Source organism: Equus quagga, chromosome 4 (genome assembly GCF_021613505.1).
Source record: "Equus quagga isolate Etosha38 chromosome 4, UCLA_HA_Equagga_1.0, whole genome shotgun sequence".
NCBI lineage: Eukaryota > Metazoa > Chordata > Mammalia > Perissodactyla > Equidae > Equus > Equus quagga.
In genome coordinates this window covers 14,028,325-14,051,151 of record NC_060270.1, presented here as the reverse complement: position 1 = coordinate 14,051,151, position 22,827 = coordinate 14,028,325, and the positions used below count along the sequence as shown (strand labels likewise).

At 41.2% G+C, this 22,827-nt stretch overlaps 2 protein-coding genes across 8 annotated transcripts in view; one reads left to right on the top strand and one right to left on the bottom strand.

Annotated features, from left to right (window-relative positions):
- Nucleotides 1-22,827, bottom strand: part of CD96 (CD96 molecule) — an 87,916-nt gene that overhangs the window by 45,879 nt on the left and 19,210 nt on the right. For all 7 annotated transcript variants that reach the window (XM_046659590.1, XM_046659591.1, XM_046659592.1 and 4 more), the window contains exons 3-5: nucleotides 19,416-19,540; nucleotides 11,214-11,421; nucleotides 8,345-8,400 (exon numbers count right to left, since the gene is read on the bottom strand). In XM_046659590.1, the coding sequence (XP_046515546.1) occupies nucleotides 8,345-8,400; nucleotides 11,214-11,421; nucleotides 19,416-19,540 (389 nt within the window). The remainder of the gene's footprint in view (nucleotides 1-8,344; nucleotides 8,401-11,213; nucleotides 11,422-19,415; nucleotides 19,541-22,827) is intronic.
- On the top strand, nucleotides 1,581-5,482 carry ZBED2 (zinc finger BED-type containing 2). Its single transcript, XM_046659598.1, has 2 exons — nucleotides 1,581-1,707; nucleotides 1,941-5,482. The coding sequence occupies exon 2, from the start codon at nucleotides 2,753-2,755 to the stop codon at nucleotides 3,404-3,406; it is 654 nt and encodes a 217-aa protein (XP_046515554.1). The 5' UTR covers nucleotides 1,581-1,707; nucleotides 1,941-2,752; the 3' UTR covers nucleotides 3,407-5,482.

Sequence of the window (22,827 nt, the reverse complement as noted above, 5' to 3'; positions counted from 1 at the left end):
ATGGTTTGCTGAGCAAGCAGAGCTGTGTTTATTTGGAAACTTCCAAATGAGTAAGAAAAACATGTTAGATTTGAAAAAAAAAAAAACGAAGTAAATATGCACAAGAGTGTATGTGTGCATGTATATAAGCACACACATAGATACACACACATAGACACACACACACACACATATGTTCCTCTGCTGAGAAATAAAAATCATTGACTCACTCACTGTGTGCTTTTTTCATCCATAAGACAAGCTAAACAACTGGTTTCTCCAGCGTATTATTCTAAGTACACATGGAATAAGTGAGTAATAGCAGAAAGAGTCGTGTAGTAAGTGCCCCAAAGTAATTGGACGGTTCTGTAGGAGTGCAGAGAAGGGTGAAATCTGGGGATAACTTAGACAACAGAGTCATATTTTGTGAACAGGGAAGAAGTGGGCCTGGATTCTACAGTCTGTGGTGGAAAGCAGTCGGGATTCACAAAGATGGATAGAAGGACTGAGTCCACAGGCCTAGGTGTGAATTGGGGATGTTGTCCTGGAAGCAGAGGGAAGCCAGTGCTCCCTCAGCTGAAGCGTGATGAGGTTGATGATTCACGAAAAATGAATCCAAATCTGCCTGCAAGACTGATCATTTCAGGTGAAATACTGAAATGGTGACCATTTGTAAATGAGCCCATAGTTTGCCTAAGTTCAAACACAACCTTTTCCATAAGGCTTTTCATAGAATCATTTTGAAAACGTTTAGCTTTTTAGTCTAGAAAGAGAAAGCTTAAGAAAAAGTCTCCCTATTTATTTACCAACTCTCTTCCTTTTTATTTGGAGTCTTCTCTCCACTCCCCCTCTTTTTATTTCATTTAAAATGTACCTTTCAGCGTCTACATGTTTTCTACTCTCCCATTTCTATCTTTTCTCCTATAACTCAAGATTTTCTATTCCACAAACACCTTCTTTAAAATGTTCCTGTCTCCTCTTGGTAGATTTTCCTTCCTAAATTTCAATATATATATATAATGAATTTATAGTATGTATGTACATACATATTTTTTGCTCAAGTTATGATTATCCCTTTATTTCACTCCAACTGAGAGTAGAAGCCAATAGCATTTTTTTTCAACTCTAGCTATATAATATAATAAAAAGCAACCCCAAACCTGTTTCCCAATTTGCCATATTTCTTTGAATTGGGGGGTTTGCTTTCACTTACTCTTCTCTTTTCTGCGAGTTCTTTGGCTTTCTACTGACTGTATTTACAACATCCACATTTTCCAAACCAAAAATCGAGATTCACGGACCAAGTATGTGAAACCACAGATGTCCTTGAGGCATGTGGTTTCTCTGCTCATATTTCACCCTTTCTCCCCATAAATCTCTTTCTTTGCCTGAGAGGCCAGATGATCTAGTCATCTGGAAACAGAACTAAGACTTGCAGGTGCTTGATTTACTGTTTCACTCATGGTATTTGCCAGGAACATTTTCTTTTGGTGGTGGAGGGGGGCGGGCGGAGACAAAGTTTACCTCTGGGTCTGCGTTGCAGAGAAACCCTACAGGCAGGGACACACCCACTTGGAAACAAGGCTTCCCTGGAAGTGGGAGGAGACAGGAACTGCAGGTGCCCTCCTCTGGGGGCCAGAGTCAGCTAACAGCGGTCCAAGTACGCAGGAGTACTCACCCTGCACCCGAGCCGAGCCGTCGGAGACGAGTCCAGAGGCTGGCTTGCCTGTGAGTACCCACTTGCAGCTGCGGAGGGTTTCCCAACTTTGGGGTTGCAAAGCTTGACCAGTAAGGCTCTCAATCGCTTGAGAAATGGTCCGCGAAAGGAGAGAGAAGTTGGGCTGCTTTAAAAATGTCATATTATTTTCCGTTGATTTATTTATCCTTAAAATGGAGCAAATAAGCCACACATCTGGAGTAAGCTGCTGTCAGGAAGGTCTTATCAGTTGTTGGCTTTGCAGGTGACGGTGCCAGGGAAGGTGGAGTGTGGTGAGCTGCTTGCCGGGCACGACCGCTGCCGCCAAATCTGTAGACGTGCACCACCTCTTTCTCCTCCACGCAAGCCAGCCCCTCCTGCTGAAAGCTGTTAAGCCTGCCGTTTGGATTTCTTAGAATCCCAGCTCCCTAGGGACCTTTCTAGGGACAAACTGACCTCACACTGAAATCCTGGCCGGTTTTGTAGCTTCTGGATTGCTTGTTGCAACAGTTCTTAGGAAGTGCGATTCGCTCCTACATCTGCATCTGTCCATGCTTGCTCCTACCTACGCCCAGGAAGAGCCGGTGAGGCCCAGCTTCTGGGGATCCCGCACAGCCCAACCCTGAGGCTGCTCTCCTTGCCTCCAAACACACTGTATAGGTATCTGGGAGCACAGACACCGTGGAAGCCGCCAGGAGGAGACTCAAGAGAAGACCTGCAGTTTTCAGTATTCAAAAGCACCCGTGGTGGTGGTTGATGTTGAGAACACCAGGTTCACTGTAGAGCTTTGTAACTGCTGGACTAATCGTTTTGTTTTACCGGCCCAGCCAAGGAGGGATCAGTACCTATCCTGGGCTTGGAGGGAATGTACACGAGAGCCTCAGAGGTTGTTTGGCTTGGCTCTGACTCACCTTGACTCTGCAGTGAAGCAGAAAGGAGGAAACATCACACCACCAGGTGTGGCCGGCCTTCGACCATTATTGCAAATCCCCAAGAGTTCCCACAAGCCCTCATTTAACCTTAGTTGTGGTTACACTAAGACTTTTGGCTCAGGAAAGCTGTAGAAGAGGAGACAGGATGAGGCGGGAAGAGGAGGAAGAGGAGGAGACCAGGATGAAGACAAAAGGGGACTTAGAGATGAAGGAGGAGCAGGATGGCGGCGATTCGGGAGAACCCGTGGGCCCTTTTGCAAGTGCCCCACCCACCCCAATGCCCCACAACAAGGGGACCCGGTTTTCTGAGGCATGGGAGTATTTCCACCTGGCCCCTGCTCGTGCTGGCCACCACCCCAACCAATATGCTACCTGCCGCCTATGCGGCAGGCTGGTGAGCCGTGGCCCTGGGGTCAACGTGGGCACCACAGCCCTGTGGAAGCACCTGAAAAGCATGCACAGAGAGGAGCTGGAGAAGAGTGGCCATGGCCAGACAGGGCAGCGCCAGGACCCAAAGCCACAAGGGCCTCAGCTCCCCATGGGCATTGAGGGAGACTGGGCCAGGTTCCTGGAGCAGGTGGGGGCCCTGGCTTTATGGGCCAGCCAAAGAGAAAAGGAGGTACTTAGGAGGGAGAGGGCCGTGGAATGGCGGGAGAGGGCCGTGGAAAGGAGAGAGCGAGCCCTGGAGGAGGTGGAAAGGGCCATCCTGGAGATGAAGTGGAAGGTGAAGGCTGAGAAGGAGGCCTGCCAGAGGGAGAAAGACCTGCCAACAGCAGCGCATCCCTTTCATTTTGTTTAAATCGGGCTTTGGGGCATCTATTCTGAAAACACTCACTTTAGACTCATAGCAAACAGCTTAAGTACAAAGCAAAGTAGTTTAGTGTTTTGTTTTGTTTTTTTTTTAAGAGAAAGAGCTCACAGGATGGGTTAATTTCAGCAGTCTGAGTTGACTAAATGCTTTTCAACAGGGTTCCAAGAGCTGCACTGACCCTTGGCCCCAACTTCAAAATGTACTAATTAAAGATAAATGTGTTGTTGCCACCAGGGGTCCGTGAGTTGTTTTGTGGAGGAATGTACCAGTCTGTCAGCACTGATGAGTGAAGATAACCGAATTTATGCCTAGCGCTTAGTTTTGGTGGAGCTGAAGGTTTTGACGGTTGAGGCTGGTCAGGCAGCTGGAATGTGCCTATGTGACCAGCTCACTCTGAGGTCCTACCACGAGCAGAACCTAGGCATCTTTGGACCGAGGTATTTGCACTTATACAGGTGGTGATTCGAGAACTGGATTCAAAGCTTGTTCTTTGGGTCCAGCAGTGGAAGGACAAAGAAGCTTGAGCCTGAGCCCTCCAGACCCTTCCAATGCATATCTCTTTCTCCTGTTGGTGCAGTGTTGTACCACCCGCTTGCATTAAAGCTGTGTCATCAGTACAACCTGCCTGAATCCTGTAAGTCTTTTCATCACTCTAACACTTACGTAATTAATGTATAATTATCACAGAGAGAATAAAAGACTTTTCAACTCACTTGAATTTAACATTAAGAATAGAGGATATAAAAATCGATTCATAAATATTTAAAAATATGATAACATTTCACATTAAAGTTTGTTGAAGGAGAAGCAGTTAGTGAGAAAGAGATGAAAGAAACTCAGAAAGAAAAAGAAAAAAGTGGAGAGATGGGGTAAATGAGGAGGAATAAAGAACAGAGGCAGAAAAGTGAAAAAAAGAAAAAGGGATAGACACGAAATATGAAGATAGGAGAAGAGAGACAGCTGCCCAGAAAAAAACTCACCATGGAAAGATAAAGGAGACCAGGACATATGGGAGCCTGAAGGGCAGAGACCCAGATCTTGAGGCCAATTTTAATGAGTTAAATGCTTTGTTTTGTCCTCACAGACCACTGCTCATTCATTTGACCTGCAGGTTTTAGATTTTATTCCAGCCTCTGAAATGCTAACTGCGTGCCAATCCATTGTTCTCTGATTTTTTAAAAACTGTTCATCTTTAAACATTCATAGATGCTTTGAAAAAAGGGAGTCTAATAATCCGTAGGGAGAGAAAAATTCCCTGGGCAGCTGAGCATATGCCTAAAATGTTAACTCAGGAATAAAATAAAATCAAAGTGAAAACTACTCTGGCCTTTGCACTGGAGCTGGCTTGTTTTGGATGATTCCTCTAGAACCTGCAGTCTTTTTTCAATTGAGTTGGGAGTTGGGAAGGGGGATGGTGAGAGCTGGGGAAGACAAGAGGAGGTGAAGACAGCATCTTACCACCTTGCAGATAGCCCGAGTACTTTATGAGCACTAGCTCCCTGAACGTGGACAAGATCCTGACGTAATCATGGCTTCCTGCCTCATTCAGTCCTCGCCTATATGGCTCCCTCTTACTGCTTCTTAGACTCCTCAGCATCTCTAACAGCCAGATCTGTCTTTCCTGGGAGCTGTTTGTGGAACAAACACAAGTCCAAACTACAGGCTTGTGAAAAACCCAGGTTGTACTGCAGTCCTGTAATCCCTTTTTTTCTAGAAATCTGTCTGATGTTAAAGATTTCAGTTCCCATGTGGTTTCACCACAGGAGGGTGGTGCCCCTTTTAGGGTCCTCTCCGTCCTGCTAAAATCTGATGTGTGTTTTTAGATTATGGTGCCTGTTTTACATGTTCTTATTATTTTAGCCTCTCTTCCTTTTTAGGCATTTTAACCTTAACTGCTTTTATTTCCTATGTTTCATGTTAGATAGCTTTGTTTTACTTTTGCCCCTAAATTTTGTCAAACATAGTAAAGGTAGAGAGTGACAAGGACAGAAACATGGAGATGATGGACTTAAAGCACAAAACACAGGCATAAAGGAAAGACTGAACTGTTGAGTAAACTCTGGAATTTCCACGCATCTCTCTTGTGCTTTCTTTTGGTGCATCACCAGAGTGAGGCATGGAGGGCCATGGGCTGTGGGCTGAGGGGCTCTTTGGCCCAGCACCTTTTGCTCTACTGCAAAAATCCGCTACATGAAGGGCCCTGAGGTTAAGGCTAACCTAAAGACTGACTTTCCTTCTCAGCCGCATGCTGTGGTCGAGCCCTGGTGAAGCCTTGCCCTCAGGAACACACAAGAACAGCGCATCCACAGGTGTGGCACTCTCCTTGGACATCCCTGGCTTGTCTAAGCCTGAGAGGCATCATTGTTTGAATAATTTGGGTAATTTTCTATTTTACAGGAAAACTAAATTAATCATAAGCTTTATAACTTTAACTAGTAATTCTGGAAAACATAACTCACAACTGACCAAATCCCTATTGTTCTAACACCAAGGGCTGCTGGTGTAGAAAATATGTAGCACATAGTAGGCATCCGATAGGTGCATGTTGACTTAGTTAATTTCTAAGAAGTGAAGAGAGAGGGGTAAGAAATTACCATTACCCAACACTTATGGTTGCCAGATGGTAGACACTTTGCACACGTTCTCTCATTTGATCCTTATATCACCTTTGTGAGGTTGGGATCATTACCCCTGTTCACTGATGAGGAAGCTGGGGAACTGACATCCCAGGGGCCAGAGTTCATAAGTCATGGAGGAGGATGCAGACCCAGGTGTATCAGATTCCACAATCTGCTTTTTCATTATCCCACACTGCCTCCTAGAATCAATCATGTAGTAGATTTATGAATATACATGCAGAGGAAGGAATGGGTGAAAGAGAGTGGGTGAATGATAAATAGCAGGAGGAAAGAAATATTCCTGAGACATCTGCTACGTGCCATCTATGTGTTACTGTGCGTAAACTTAATTCACCTAAGAATCCTGTGGAATATTTATTATGATCCCGGTTTAAGAGATGAGCTAGGTGAGACCCACAGAGGTTAACTACTTGATCAAGTTCTGTAGCTAGTGAGTGGTCAAATTAGGATTTGACATTAATTTTATCTCTCCCTAAACCATGATCTCCTTTCATGATACCATCCTGCTTGGATGTGAGGATGCTGAATTCTCCTCGCAGCTTTGCCCTTTATTAGTGACTCAGCCAGTGGTTCAAATTCTTCAGGTCCCAGTTTTTCACTTGTAAACTGGCAGATGGCCTAGCTATTTCAGAGGTTTGTTGGGAGCGTCACATGACAAAAGCATGTGAAAGGGCTTTGAAGAGTTAATGAGTTATTAAAAGTACAATGGGGATTATGAGAATATGAAAGTGAGGAATTACTAATGTTTGGCAAGATGTTAAAAGACCCATAGGCAAGTTGTGTCCTGTAGCTGGTTATGTGGAATTGGTGAGAGAATATTCACTAATTCTCCAGGAAGGAAGGTTCTCTGGTTTTCCCAGCCAGCACCTAGGCAAGCATGGGTACAGAAGAGGGAATTTCAAAACATGTAAGAAAAAGTCCTCTTTTTTAAAAACTGGAGTTCTTGGATCTGATCTTGTGGTTCTATATCTGGATTGAGTCCATATTACCTGTAAACTCTGGCACCGAGAACCCACGAGAAATCCTTGTAAGAATCAAAAATGTCTACCAAACATTGTACCTGTAGATTATTTGTCTTATTTGAACTATTGAAATGAAGTCCACCAATAAAATTAGAAATTAATTGTGGCAGAACAAAAAATTTAAAATCTTTTTCTATATACTCAGGACTACAACAGCAATTATCTAAGAGGCTAATACATAAAATCAACAAAAGACACAAATGCTTGGATAATGCATGCATACACTCATCTAAAACCATCCCACAGAGTCTGAACTATGATTTGTACGCAGCTGTCAAGTTAAATGACTGATATTCAGTGAGAGCAGAAATCACAAGTTATTTAATGTTCTTGGGGCTAGAAGAAACCAGACTATGGGTATAATTTTCTGTCATTCCATGTAACAGGGAAATGTTTGAGAATTAATAAGAATATTTATTTCACTTGGGTTTTGAAAAGCTTGAATGAAGTCGTAATGCCACAATAATGCCAGCTGCTTAATATGCATAATAGTCCCAACAACAATAATGTCTATTGAGCACTTCCTATATGCCATGCAAAACTAAGAACTTTTCATACATTATTTCATTTAATTATTAAAAACAACAAAAACGTGCAGATGCTCTTCTTATCCCCTTCATATAGATGGGGAAACTGACTACAAAGACATGAAGTAATTTGCCCAAGGTCACAGCTGGCAAGAGGAGGAGCTGGCAAATGAGCCCTGATCCCAATGGCAATGACTAGAGGCTGAGAAGACCTACAAGAAATTGAAGTCAGAGGGCCCTGCTCACTTTTCCTTTTCTCTTTACTGCCTAGGACGTAGCCAGGGCTCTGAAGGCGTACAGAAGGCCACATTTCCTCTCATTACTTCAAAATAAAAACAACGGGAATGCTGGTACAGAAAATGGATTAGAACAAATTAAATGTCAGCTCAGCAAAAACCTTATTTTTACACCAGGATTCACACTGCTTTCTGCCCTGCTTTTCCTTCACTATCTACTTCAGTTTTTATTAGAGAGAAATTTAAACTATTGAGACAAATTTTTCCAGGAAATTTAAGAACTAAGTATCACAAATCCAGTGTTCTGAAAACCCGAAGTCGAAAAGTAAGGATTCCCATTTGGTTTCTAGAATCAGTTCAGCTTCCCTTCATCTCCACTAGAAATTAATTGGCTGAGGGCCAAGGAAGCAGGACCTTGGAGAAAACATTCTGGACAATGATGCAACCCGACATACCTTGGCATATTGTATCGTAGATTTTCAAAGGCTTTAATGTGACTCACCTTTCCCAAGACATCCATGGAGTTATTTTCCACAATCACGGGGGTTTCTGGCTTAGCTTAAAGGCAAATAAAACACAGTCAGTGGCACTGAATGCCATCTTACCTGGCTACGTGTGTGTGTGTGTGTGTGTGTGTGTGTGTGAAAGATTCAAAGTTCATCAAATATTTATTAAACACCTACTGTGTGCCCAGCAGCACACTAGATGCGTAGGAAACAAAGGTAGACAGATCATACTCATTGTCCTCAAGAAATTTACATTTTCATGGAAAATACAGACACGTTAACTAGAAATTAGAACACATTGAGATAAGTACAGTAATTGAGGACGTGTAGGATTTAAACTTCTAAAAGAAAATTCTATCCTGACGTTGGAGGGAAAGAGGAGGCTTTTGGAAGATGTAACATCTAACTGATACTTGAATGGTGATTATCAGTGAGTCAAGTGAAATAGGGAATGTGGAGGAGGGGAGGGGTGGGTGGGGGGGAGAGAGAAGAGAGTATACTGTGTGCCCAAAGGCCTAGAAATAAGGTATAATTTATAGGCCCCTGAAGGGGACAGGGAAAACACTGGATATTTGTTTGGTAGCTTGGCACTAGAAGCATTCAGGGACTATTTTGGTGACTTTGTTGTCCTGCTAGATTGTAAGTGCCTTGAAGCCAGACTGCTTTATTCATCTCTCCACCTCCAACACTTACAGTGCCCAGCGCAAAGTTGACAGTGAGTACATCATGTTGAACCGAAGTGGCTTCCAATAAGATCTTGAGCATAGCAGACAAAGCCCTCTATGAACCAGCGGGAAAAATACTGCAGCCCCTTTTCACAGGTGCTGTCAGTGCTGCTACATCCACTTGGCCTCTACTTACTGAAGGCCTCTTGCTGGGCATACCTATAACTCTCTCCTAAGGATTTATTGGGTTAAGGGAGCAGACTTTGTCCACAAGTAGACCAAAATGGAAGTCCTAGAAAGTTAATGATGATAACATGGGGAGCTGGTGGATAATATCCCAACTTCTTTGCCTTCCTTTGGGATCACTCTGATGTATGTTCTCCCAGAGTTTCCCAGTGGGAGTGAGCTCTAAGCCCACACTGAGAACTGACTTGATAGAGTACATTTTATTATCTTCCTTCCCTTCTGATCTTTCCTTCCTTCCTCTTCTAATGTTTCCTAGGATTACCTCGCAAACAAATTAATTTAACTCAAATCCTTGTCTCAATGGTTTCTTCCAGGAGAACCCAAACCTAGATACAACCCTAAAACACTAAGGACAGGAGGGGTATTTCTGACCTCCTATTAGCAACAAATATCAGTAAAGTGAAGAAAAGAACAATTGCTAAAAGTTGCAGGTTGATAGAGACAGATTCTTTCTGAGACCTGAGACAATCAGGTTTAGTGCTGAGGAGTGGAGGAGAGCAAACTTGTGATGGCAGGTGATACCTGCTAAGGGAAGTAGAGTCAAAGAAGACATGAGACATGCTTCAAATGTTGACAAGGCAATTAGATCAAGTTATGGTGCAAAAGCCCTTAGTTCAATGGGACCCAGTTCGTCTAACTTGGAATTGATATTCCTTTTCACATCCTGGATGGCTGCCTCCATTGATTTGCCAATAGTCAGCCCAGATGAGTCAGTTTCATGTTTGTGCTAAGAGAGTTACACCCCATAAGTGAGCGGATGGTCATAAACGATCAAAGAGATGAGCTCTTCACAGGGCATTGTTCACGCTCCATAAGGAACCTGCTCATCAGGGGCAATTGATTACTTCCTAGCCCATCCCTGAGGAGAGATCAAGAGAGAAGGAGGGAGGGAGGGCAGGAGAAAAAGGGCCAGAGCCAAAGAGAAAGACATAAGGAAAGCTATAAGCAAGAGACTTCAAACTAAATAAATCTTGGTATAATTACTTCCATCTTTGTGAACTGAAAGGTTTGTGATTCCTCCAAAATACTGAATTGTGTGAACTCTAATAATAATGCAATAAGACTTTATGTATAAACAAAGATGTTTCACTTGCCCTGTCATTCAGGGAACCGAGGAAAAATCCTAGCAGCCCATGCCCTTAGGTTTTGTCAAGTGATTTTTCTCTTTGTTTACCTCATTTTGAAAAACAATTAATTGGTCATCCACATCACTGCTTTCCTTTTTGCCTTGATTTAAAAATGATGTTTTAAAAGCCACAGTTCTTGGTCACAAAGATGAAAAAATATCCAAAGCCAGAGGTTGCTGCTTATTAATATTTCCTTGCATGACTGAGAAAAATAGAATTTTCACATTTTCCCCCCAAATTTGCACCCTGCAGAGTCTCCGCAATTTGAGTGAGGCCACAGTGGCTAGTTCAGCTCAGTTGCGCACTCCTGTGAACAGAGGGTCAGAGGGCCATCCCGCCGGCTCGTTTGCTGGAGGAGCTGGACAGTCTCTCCTCCCAAGGTGGCCTTGAGGGGAGGGTGGGGAGACTCCTGCAGAGTTTCTTTGGAGCTGTGTTTATCACCTTACTTTTCGCACACTTGCCTCATTCTGTCTGGTTCCAGAAAGCACCTAAGACAATTAGACAGCTAAGCAATTATACTTTGGCAGTCATAATTAAAGAGATTTGTAATATTCTTTCAGAAACATTAAAGTTGCACGTAAGGTGATGGTCATGGGAAATTGACCCATCCATGGCTTTCTTTGTGATTTTATTCTATTAACCGAGTCGTCATTCTTTAACTTCCGACCCTCAACGTGAATGGCAAGTATCAGGGCAAACAGGACTCCAGAATAGCTACCCTTGCTTGGCTGCTCTCCAGCTCACAGGGCACTTCCTCTCCAGGGGAAAGCAAGGCAGGAGAAATTGCCAGGAGGATGGCAGGGAGTTCAGGGAACAAAAACTCTTACCGAAAACCTTGACCGTGATGGTGCTCCTGAAGATTTTGCCAGGCCTGACCATAACGTGGCAGGAGAACTTCCGGTGGTCGTCGTGGATTTGGACTGGAGAGAGGCGGAGTCCATGGTCTGTACCTAGCCTGACTCTGTCTTTAAATAACGTGGAATTGCTGATGGGGCGATCTTGGGTGATAAGTGTTTCCTGTGTTCCGTTATGCTCCTGGTGAGAGAAATAGTTACTAGCTACTGAGCACTCAACTATCCCACATGTTACAGGACTAGGTGTTCCACGTGCGTTAATTCATTCGTCTTGTAAATATAGAAATGATGAATGAAGAATTGAAATTAAGAGATACTTAAAATGTCACTAGAGCAAGTATCATTGCACTTGACTTTCAATTAAAAACTCATGTCACCCTCTTCTAACATGAACGAAACTTGCTGCTTTTCTGACTAGAACTTCCCCTTCCTAAACTTCCATGAGCTGCCTATCTGGGATGGGACTTCGGGGGACGCAGCACTGGGGGCTAATGGCAGATCAGCATTCTCATTTCAAGTTCTGAAATCTTACTGCTAATATGTGTTGAGGAGGCTGTATCAGCTGTACCGTTAAACCTTCACCCGAATTGAAGGATTATGGTTGTCCTCTCTTCCCAGCATTCCTTTAGAAAAGGTCTTGTTTTAGCTCAGAGTCAGGAGTAGGCGAGGTAAAGAAGCTCCCAGGATGTAAAATTTAAGGAGGCCCTCACTCTCAGGGTCTTGTAAGTGGAGGGTCGGCAGCTGAGAGTGAATTTTGCGCCCTAGGCAATTTCCAATCTCAGTTTCCAAGATCAGCATTTACTTGGCTCCTCTAGTCCATACAAGTGACCCAGTGTTGGTCCATGTAAGTAAATGTGCTGACTAAGGGCCTAGAGAGGAGGAGCCTCTTGAGGGCACAAGGGTGGAGGAAGGGTTATGTCTTTCAGTATAACTCAGTATTCTCAGCTGGGTTGCTTTGAAAACGTTCTGAGGCACAAACTTCTTCTTTGGAGCTTCTAACTCAATTGTTCTGGGGTGAGACTCAAGTAGGGGCATTCTTTTAACAGGTCCTCAGGGGAGCCAGGGCTGAGGCCCACTGGTCTAACTCTAAACGACAGATGAACCATTACGTGCAGGGGTCAGGGGAAATGGAGGGGACTGAAAAGGAAAAGATGAACAGAAATGCATTCAATGAGGAAGAAGTCATGAAATAATGAAGACGAGATCTGTGATTTGGAACCTCTGGTTTTAACAGAGAGACAGATTCAGAGTAGAAGAAATGGAAGGCAGGCGAGGGAGAGAATTCAAGCATGGACTGGGGTCAGAAACAGTGGAAACACGAAGGCCGACTTCTCAAATAGTTTATATAGATATTTCCAGAATTTACTTAGTAGAAGCTCTTATGTATGACACAATTCTGTAGACGAATATGGGTAGGACAATAGCAGCTTTCCATGCAGCTTACAGGTAGCACTGCCTGAGGACACCGATCCCCTGCTTAAGATTCACTCCAGCGGCAACGCACAGAACTTGATACTCACAGAAAGGAGGACTTAAGAGTCTGTGCTGCTGTCTTCCTAATGAGGAAGGGTACAGAGAATTAGAGGGGAGAGCTTATATTCTGGGGACAGTTACCCCAAAGGGAGCCCTAAGTATTGGATTGTGACAGCAAAAAAAAAAAAATAGAAGGCATTTCACTCAGCATCTGCTGATGTAGAAGCCAATAATTAAGGATGCAGGCTCCCCCTGCAGGTCCTTCAGTAAACAGGCTAAGTTTTAAAGCTCTCGCTATGCACAGGGACTGATTTTGTGAGAATTTTGGAGTTCAAATGCTTCTTGGTCATTTAATCAATGACTCGCCATTTGGAACATTTCTATCTATCACTTTGTTGTGGGAAGAAGGGCAGTCAGAGGCTAAGGTTGGAGACTGCTGACCAAAACTGCTTTTTCCATGATTGTGTAGCTGAGTGTGACTGGCCACAGTGGTTTAATTGATGGAGGAAAGGTATACCATAAAAACCAACAAAAAACCAATTTATGCAAACTTTTTTTTTTTTTCTGAGCAATTGACTCTTCTAGAAGAGGGATTTATTCCTTCGTTGGGAAAGATGGACTCAGTTGCAAAGTGTGTCCTGTAATCTACGACATCAGGAGATCATGAGAGCTTCTAGAGTCCCCATTTATAAAGGGGCTGAGGCAAGAACCTGTATGTGAGTGGCTGCCTACGGAACAAATGGGAGAAGGAGAGGTGGAAAAAACCAGTGCAGGCAAACAATGAAATGTCCAGAGCTGGGAGAGGGAGAAAGAATGTTAATATTGTGCTATGACAACTACTAAAATTTTACATTCGTACTAGCTTAAATTAATTTAGCACCTACTATGTCTTAGGCACTGTGCAAATTTCTTTCAAGTCTTCTTTACTCCTTATGACAATCTGGAATGAACTGAGGTTAAATAGCTTGCTCAAAGGTCACACAAAGTAAGAAGGTATGTAAGTCACAGCACCAAATAGCAGGGATGCGCAGGACCAGGGATCAAGAGGGACACCAGGCTTCAGAGACAACACTTACCAATAAAAACCAAACCATCATAAGACAAATAAAAAAACTTCCTGGAGCATCTGAAATGAAAAATAGAAAAGAAATTCCAGGAAGCCAGAGGGCTTTCTATAAGTTGTAGATTACAGAGGTGTGGGCAACATGCTGATTGAAAGGGCCCTTGGTGACAGGGGTCCCACAGCGTCCTTCAGCTGCTACTTGATAATGATGATTTCAGATAACCTGGTCTGCAGGAAAGAGACTGGTAGGGGTCTTATACAGAGTCTTTATTCTTGCCTGTTTTTCTTGTTCTTCAAAGCAAAAGTTTCTAAAATTTCGTGGGATTCTCAATTTGATGGGCCCTCATGATCTAATGGGGAATGTAGATTGCCAGCTAACGTACATGATAAACCTACACTGACAGTCAATAGGTGTTCACTTAGTGCAAACGCTCTGTCCTCCAGCTTCAGGGATGATCAACGTAGGTGTTCATGCTCTGCCTGACTAAACTGAAGAATTATGGAGCGTCAGAAAGCTAAACCCTTAGAAATTAATTTTTAATACATACTGGGTACAGGTACCGTGCTAAGTTATTTGGTTGCGTTACCTTATTCACACCTCACAACAACACCATGAGGTCATACTATAATGATCCCCTTTTACAGAGGAGGGAACTAAAACTTAGGTTAGGCAACATATCCAAGGTCACATGGAATTCTGAGACAAAAGGAAAAATGTGTGGCCCTATATGCACTTATCAAAAAATCCTCCTATATTTTGGCCAAGCAGAAAAAGTTAATAAAAATTCCAAATAAAAATTTTTTAAAAAGAACTTCATAAAGCTGTACATGGCTCCATCTGTTCTGCTTTGTCCACTCCCCTACATGTGCCCAGGGGGTCACAATGCCGTGAAGGCCAAGGAAACACAGGCTGATTGGAAAATACCATTCCTTGAACAGCATAGCAAGGTCTCAAACAAACTACAACCTGACTTTATTTAGAATTTTGATATTTTGTTCACCATGGATTTTCTCTAAATGATGATTTTTAAAAAATATTTTATTAAAATTTGTATCTTGATTACCGATTTTTTTTGGCGCTTCCTTAAATTTTGCACCCAAGGTGAGGGCCTTACTGACCTCACCCTAATCCTACCTCTTAGGTCACAGACGTAGTAAGTGGTAGTTAGCACTTGAAAACAACAATTTCCCTCCAAAAGTCATACTGTTGATGACTTTGCTGTCTACAGCCTTACAAAACTAGTGGAACAAACAGTCCTTGTCTTTTCTGCTTATAGTCTATTTGAGGAGAACAAATTCACAAGAAAAACAAATACAAAATCAGGACCCATACAAGAGAAATAAATGCATAATTAAGTCATGTACAGGATTTGCATAAAATAATCAGCATGATGAGGGATGGGTGGGGTCATATTGAATAATGGAACACCGCTCCTATATGTCCCTTTATCACCTGTCAAATCCTAAAGTAACTTTCAGAGGCTTTCCTAGTTTTGTACTGGAATCAGAATTTTCCATCCAGGAAAGGGACCTTGGTACTATTTGATTTAATGGCATTATCTCATCTCTGGGCTGGCCCTAGCTCCGTATCAGGGCTGGCTGTGTTGACCACAGCACATGGCAGATGTTGAGTGTATAGAGCTCATTCAATAAATTCTGCTAACTATATTGATTGCTACTTCTTTATCTCCAAACTGCTTTCTATCTTCACATTTCCTCCACTTAGTCCCTATCCAGTCAGTGCTGTCAAAGCAGGCTGCTTGCAAAACTCCCCACGTTCACTTTGCAGAGCACCAGACGATATTTTTCCAATCATTGCAATTGGTTGTCAACACTTTGTAGCTTGGCCAGCACTTCATTTTTGATTATGGTGAAGACAATTAGGGTCAGTTGCCATCAGGGAGAAGGTGACAGTTTTGCATTCTGCTAGCTAGGCTTCCCATAGGCATGGGAAACCAACATTGTTTATAGTACCATTTTGCAGTTTGTTTAAATATATAACATCACAAATATTAAAGAAGAGTATATTGAAAAGATACATTTATAAATAAAAATGTAAAGAAATAGAAGCATCTAAGTTTTAGTTATGTGCCTTTATCACTAATATTGAACTGTTTGAATCTGAAATATTCCTCTCCTTCTTTTCATGACTTTGAAGAGAAAAATCACGGGTTTCTCTTTACCCACCAACTTTGGGAACAAATATTCCCCTGACACCTCCTCCTGCCCCCACTGCCAACTTCTACTCATGGGCTCCAGGATCTTGTTGTAGTCCATGTCTGTCGTTTGCTGGCCAACTGTTCTTTGATTATCCAGCTCAAACATAACCTAAGAACTTTTCCAGGTCCCTCCAGTCAGAATCAAACTATTTTACGTCTATGCCGCCATTTTTGACATTTCTGTTACAGTTGTATTTCATGGTAGGAAATATGTCCAATATAGTTTTGTATCCCTGCAGAATATAGCACTCAAAACAGATTCGAATATGTTTATTGGAGGGAAATAAGGATGATAGCATGGAATGAAAACAGAATATTAGAGTGTATTTAGAAGCTCCAATAACAAGCCTGCAGAATTTCTCTGATGACTGTATGTTTGTCCCCCGGGACCAAATTGGGAAAAATATCGCTTGTCCTTTATCTTCTACATGCCATACACATTCTATGATTTCTTATACATCCCCTCACCATTCACATGGACTCTCAGTGTTCACTGCAGGCTTACCCCTTTGTGTTTATTAGTGACCTCTCATGCTAGATCAACGCTGGATGTACTGTCTCTTTGTGCCTGATGCCAGTCTACCTCAGTGTAGGCACAATCCTGGAATATAACTTCCCCAGATGCAAAAGCTCTGCTCCACGAACGCATTTGACATAGCCTTAGCCTGGGATCAGGTACACACAGCAAATAACGTTTTTTTTTTTTTTTATGATAAATGAGTATCCCAGTAACAACCTTTCTAAGAGGGTCATAACCGAATTAATTAGATTTTGTAAAATTCCACATACAAGAAGACCTGACTTTTCCAGGTTGTTTTCCAGGGACCTCGATTAGAATCACTCTAGTCTGTAAAATTGTTTCCAGGGTTTAATGCAATGCTTGAAGGGGGGCACTTTGAAGCTTCCCAGAATGACTGAGTTCACTACAGCAGGTTTCCACTCTCCGGAGCTCATCTTCACCACCCCTACCTTTGAATCTTTTTCTAAAAGCCACATTATGTCATATTTGTAACAACAATTGGCTTAATGTTATCATTCCTTGTGCTAGTTTAACAAGAGACTATAGAACGAAAAAATGGATTGGAGGGGATATTTATGTCCTCTGCAGACCTATAACAGTCATGGCATGAAGAACTGCAGTTTATTCCCCATTTGAGGACATTAAATGATTTCGTTCAGAGTTGCCAATTCCCACAGCCGCCAACAGTGTGGAGCATGGATGTAAGTCAGAGGAGCAAATAGATTTTGACGTTTAAAAAAGGAATGCACAGCAGGAATTTAATCAGCACACTTGCCAATATAATGTTCCCTTTGAAGAGAGCTTTCTTTCAAAAAGATTCCACAAGTTGTCCATATCATGATGCATTCCTTACAGTGACAGCATGGCTTGAGGTTCTAAAAGAAGTTTAGGACTCACTCTCTCTCCCTGTGACCTGAGGTGCACTCTCTGTGTCCCTCATTTATCCTAAATGTCCTGCCAGGATCCAAAGATAATGTCTATATAGCTTTCTTAGTTTCTTTGAAGAAAACTGCTAGATAAAGGATGACTTATTGGTTATCTAGTCACTGGTACTTAGTGAACTGCTGCTCATTAACCAATCAGACCGCCAGCATGGAAGTAGTGACCATCAATTTAATATGAGGACAATGAATGGGACCGTGGGGGAAGGGAACAAAGAGAGACATATCCATTCAATTATTTATTAACTATTTATTGAGCACCTCTGTCCTAGGCACTATACTGGCTTCCAGGGTTTCTGAAGTGAGTGATGCAGCTTTTTGCTCTGGAGAAACTCAGTCACACAAAAGGCAGGCTGATGGAAGGCTTTACATTTGTTTGGGAAAACAGATTAGACCCCCTTGAGATAAGATAAGAATATACAGATTGACTTACTAGCCAGCAAAAATCTCTGTAGTGAAGCTTTTTAAATTTATTATTAAATTTTATTATTATTTATTATTATTTAAGTGTTATCATTCCTATCAATAGTGAATTTGTGATCATTAGGGTGGAAACTTTTTGCCTGCTGGTGGGAAATATTAATAATGTAAGTGAGGCACAGAGAGTGCACATCCATCACTGTGATGTTTGGGTTAGGACGTTTCTGGCCTCTTGAGATCATCTCTACTTTTTAACCTTTTTCTAAGAACCACATTGTATCATGTTTGTTATGGAAAATTGACACATACTAATGATAGGCATAGTGTCCAGAAAGCCTTAAGTTTTTGGAAACCAAACCCTATAAGGGGAGAAAAGTGTTTTCTGACAGATGACAAAGAGATATTGTAGATTTTAGAATAGTTTGGGAAAGTTATTTTAAAATAGTTTTTTTTCTTTTCATCCTACTGACTATCCAGAAGGCATCTGGACAGTGAGAACATCAGCAGTGGTTGTATTTTAAGGCCTACCTGCAAGCCGGCTGGTTTGGATTTGGCACATCCCCAGAGAAATTTTTTTAAATGAAGGGTCTAGTTTCCAAAAGAGTCCACAAAAATCTAGAGAACTTGTAATGTGAATGATAGGTCACATGAATGCAGTATTTTGCAAACGGTATCAGCTGCTACATTCATGGAGATCTGTGAGTCCTATAAGAATTTTTCAATTTTGTGTTTGTATTGTGATGGTAATCTAAAAATTAATGTGATCACATTCTGGATCATCTAAATGAACACCCTCTCATGTGATTCTCAAAATTGTGTTTATGGTTATCTTTATAATTGTGGTAGTCTTGCATTATCTGACTTAGTATTAAAGTTCTACTACATTGCGTTGGTTAATAGCTGGCTGCCATTTGTCTGGCTTGCCTTGGGGAATTTCTCATAAAAATCCAGATTTTGGGCTCTTTTTTTGGTCATAAAACATGATATCTCTGGGCCTGCAGCTCCCTGTGGCAATAATGGAGCTGAGCAGTGGCTGTTTCTTATACAGATCCCGATCTCTCATGTGTATTTTCTACCTGTATTTCAGAAGCATTAGACGTGCTGTTTCCCGATCTAAAGCAATGTTGTCTATTTCCCAGGATGCAGTAGGAAAGGTGTGGGGAAAAGAGGATCTATCCCTCTGCAGATGTTGTTGGTAAAACATATATTTGTGAGTAGGGACTTCTGCTGGATGTGGCTCCTCTCCAGGGCACCTTCACACTCTTTTCTCTCTGTAATCATGGTTTGGTATATAGCTCAAAATAGAAACTAACCTTTAGGAACTAATTTCTAAATTACTGCATTCATAGACCTGGAACCTTGCTGAGTTAGAAGGAATCCTAGCGCCCCTTGCTCCCTCCCCGGCCATTCCCCAACCTTCCACATAATGCCTGCCTCTCATCTAGTATGTTTCCTTCCCTATTATTATTTGTTATTCATTTTCCCTTCATTAATATTTAAAGATCATTGAAGTTATTCACTGAAAAGGGCAACACTTACCACCAACCATGCAAAGGTGAACTCAGACGCGATTTCTGAGGAGATATTTTGAAAGCACGGTATTTCCAGAGTTCGATTTATCTCTATTTCTATTGTATGGTTGCTTCTCCATTCATCCTGTATAACTGTAATAAAACGCAAGGTAGAAAAGACATGGATCTGTGATTGGTATATGAAGTGCTTTTCATCAAGAAACGAGAATAGTTTTAGTATAGAGATTCATCTCTCCTCAGGTACACCTACGAACCCCCGCTAGAGTCCTCATTGTATAAATGGCAAAATGGAGTCGCGGAGAAGCACAGACAGTTGCTTATCACTGAAAAATTACAGGGAAACCACCCTAACAGAATCCAGCTCACAATTTGTCATGTTGCTCTTTAACTCAAAATCGATGCTTTAGTCTTCAAATCATGTTTCTTTGATCATATGGAATATACAACTTTATAACCTAGCATCTAATTGTCTTTTGTAAAATTTTTAATAGACAGCGTTTTTTTTTTTAAAGAGCAGTTTAGGTTCATGGTAAAATTGAGTGCAAAGAGAATTCCCATATACCTCCTGCCCCCATGCGTGTACAACCTCACCCACTGTCAGGATCCCAAAGCACAGTTGTACATTTGTTACAATTGATGATGAACCTACGTTGACACATCATTATCACCAATGACAGTTTACATTAGGGTTTGAATTAGGGTTTACTCCTGGTGTTGTATAGTCTATGAGTTTTGACAAATGTGTAACGACAAGTGTCCACCATTATAGTGTCATACAGAATACTTTGATTGCCCTGAAAATCCTCTGTGCTTCACCTATTCATCCCTTCCTCCCACCGAACTCCAGACAACCGCTGATCTTTTTACTGTCTTCCTATCTAATTTTCTTTATAGGCTTATAAACATTCCTCCAAAGAAAGAATGATACAGAAAAACGTATAAGAAAACTCTGAGGGAGCATCATTAATGAATTATTTTCATTTTCAAGGTGATATGAGATAAATATCTGTTTTATAGTCTTTTGGGGGGGGAAGTTATATACGTATACATATCCATTTGTGACTAAACTATAATGGCATCAAAGAATAATTCATAAATGAAAACAGCCCTATAATCCTAATATCCTGAAAATCTTATTTTCTTTTTTCTAGAGTGATACAAATTTTGTTCATCTGTGTGTGTTTTCTCATACTTTGCAATCCTATTAACCAACAAATGCTAGCTATGTTTTTACTTAATATTTTGAGTGATTCTTAAACTATTTGTGGTCGAAATTTTTAAAGGCTTTGTGTCCTTCCTTTGTGTCCTTGGAAATCATCATTTCCAAGTATTGAATCACTGTGCTTTTTCAGTTTGGGTTTTCACTTTATTTGTGTATAAACTATTATAATCTCTATAGCAAGGATCCTCCTTACACTAATGGCTTTCTTCTGACTGTTCAGCTACTCAAGATAAATTCCCACAAGTATGATTAGTGGATCATGGAGTATAAACATTCTCATTATTATCAACAGTATATATATTTTTTAAAGTGGACTATTTCTCAGTTTGAGAATATCTAGCCTTTAGAACTTTGCTATCTCTCGATCTCCTATCAACACCAGCTGTCCTTTTTCCTGATAACTCTTTCCTCCCCCCTTCCTTAATTGAAACCAGGCCTTTCCACTAGGGCTCATCTTCCCTGCAGCATTCTCAAACTGTGCTTGTTTATTTTCTTGCACCCTTAATTCCTCAAGATCAGGAGGAGGGATCAGTGCCTTCCTTGTTCTCGTTGCTGCTTCCAAGTATTACTCCAACCCCATAATTAAAAAAAATCCCAGTCCTTTCTGGTTACAGACATTTCACTGTGTCAGTGCTTCCAAATGACCTTCTCTGTAGACCACCATCAGAATTTTTTGCCGTATTTGCATACCACCAGTACTATTATTTAATTTTATTCTTGAAATTATTGTAATAGTTTTACTTACATAAATCTATTTTAAACAGAGACTGATCTAGGCACTAATATTTGTGAGGTCCATCAAATCCACTTGATATGTTAGTTAAATTTTAAGGTATGGTGCCCAAATACACAAGTGTTAAGTTTTTATAAAGTTTGTCCAGATTCTGAGAAGTTGGCAATATAAGTGGCATAACTTTTTGAATATCCCTGAAACTCTCTATAAAAACTGACAGAGTAACTAGAGTAGCAAAACTACTACTAACAGTAGATAGGCACTATTACAGGATCACTGAGTAACAATATATCCTCATTAATTGGCGGTGGTGGGGGGGGGAACCCTTATACCACTGTGGTATCAGCAACCGTGCAGAAAGAAACAGAGAAGTTGCCTGGGCTTCTGATGACCGGTAGACCTGGAGAACTTCTCTTCCAAAACAACAGGTAATCATTGGAAAGATAAGCAGACTAATCTGAGAATAGCAGCAGAAGCAGAGAAAGGAGTCTGCAGGTGCCAGATTACTAGTGCCTTCAAGGGAAACAAGAAAAAGCTTGTCATTGCTGGAGCAGAGGGAACTTTTTAAACGTATCTCATACTGAGAAGAAACTACGGGGAGTAGAATCCAAACTAAGCATGACAGGTTCAATAGGAGAAAGCAAAGAAGCAATTTAGATAAAACTGAGGGATAGGAGGAAAGGAAGTACATCTCAGAGAGTACAATGGTGTGTTCTTTATCTTGAACGTAACAGACGAGGCACTCTAGAGACACTGAAGACTCTAGAAAAGCCAGCCTGACCCACTCTTTCCTGACAAAAATAAAAGTGCATTTAACTTAAACATGAGCAAAAGAAAAGGAATGGGGTAGAATCACATACAAAGATACAATAGGAAAAAAAGAGAACAGAGAACAAAATAACATCCCTATAACAATGATGGCATATTAGAAAGACATGACTTCAAAATAAATAAAAACTGTATTCTCATAGTTCAAAATGATCTAAAAGAAATAAAGAAAATGTAGCAGCTGTGAAAAATCTTAGAAAGGCTGGTAAATGAGTCGATTGGAGAGAAGAAAACTTACAAAAGATAGGTGACAGAATTCAGGAAAGGGTTGGAAATAATAATTTTTGAAAATCACTTCAGAAATGAAAAGCAAACTGGAACAAAAACATATAAATACAAAAGCTACTGCATTAAAAGAAGAAAAATAGAATGAGGGAAGTTTTAAAATAAGTTAATAAATAATAAATTTTAAATTAAAAAAGAGAGTCAAAGAAAGTGGTAGGCACAGAAGATAAAAAATACATATAAATAGAAGACACTGAAGGAAATATAGCAGTAGACAGAAAAAACACTAGAGACTACAATTCAAGTAAAATTTCTTAAAATAAAAAGTGACTAGAAAATACATATTAAAAGATAATACTGTAGTAGGAAAAGAGACTCAGAATGGACAACATTAAGCAAATTCTTATAAAA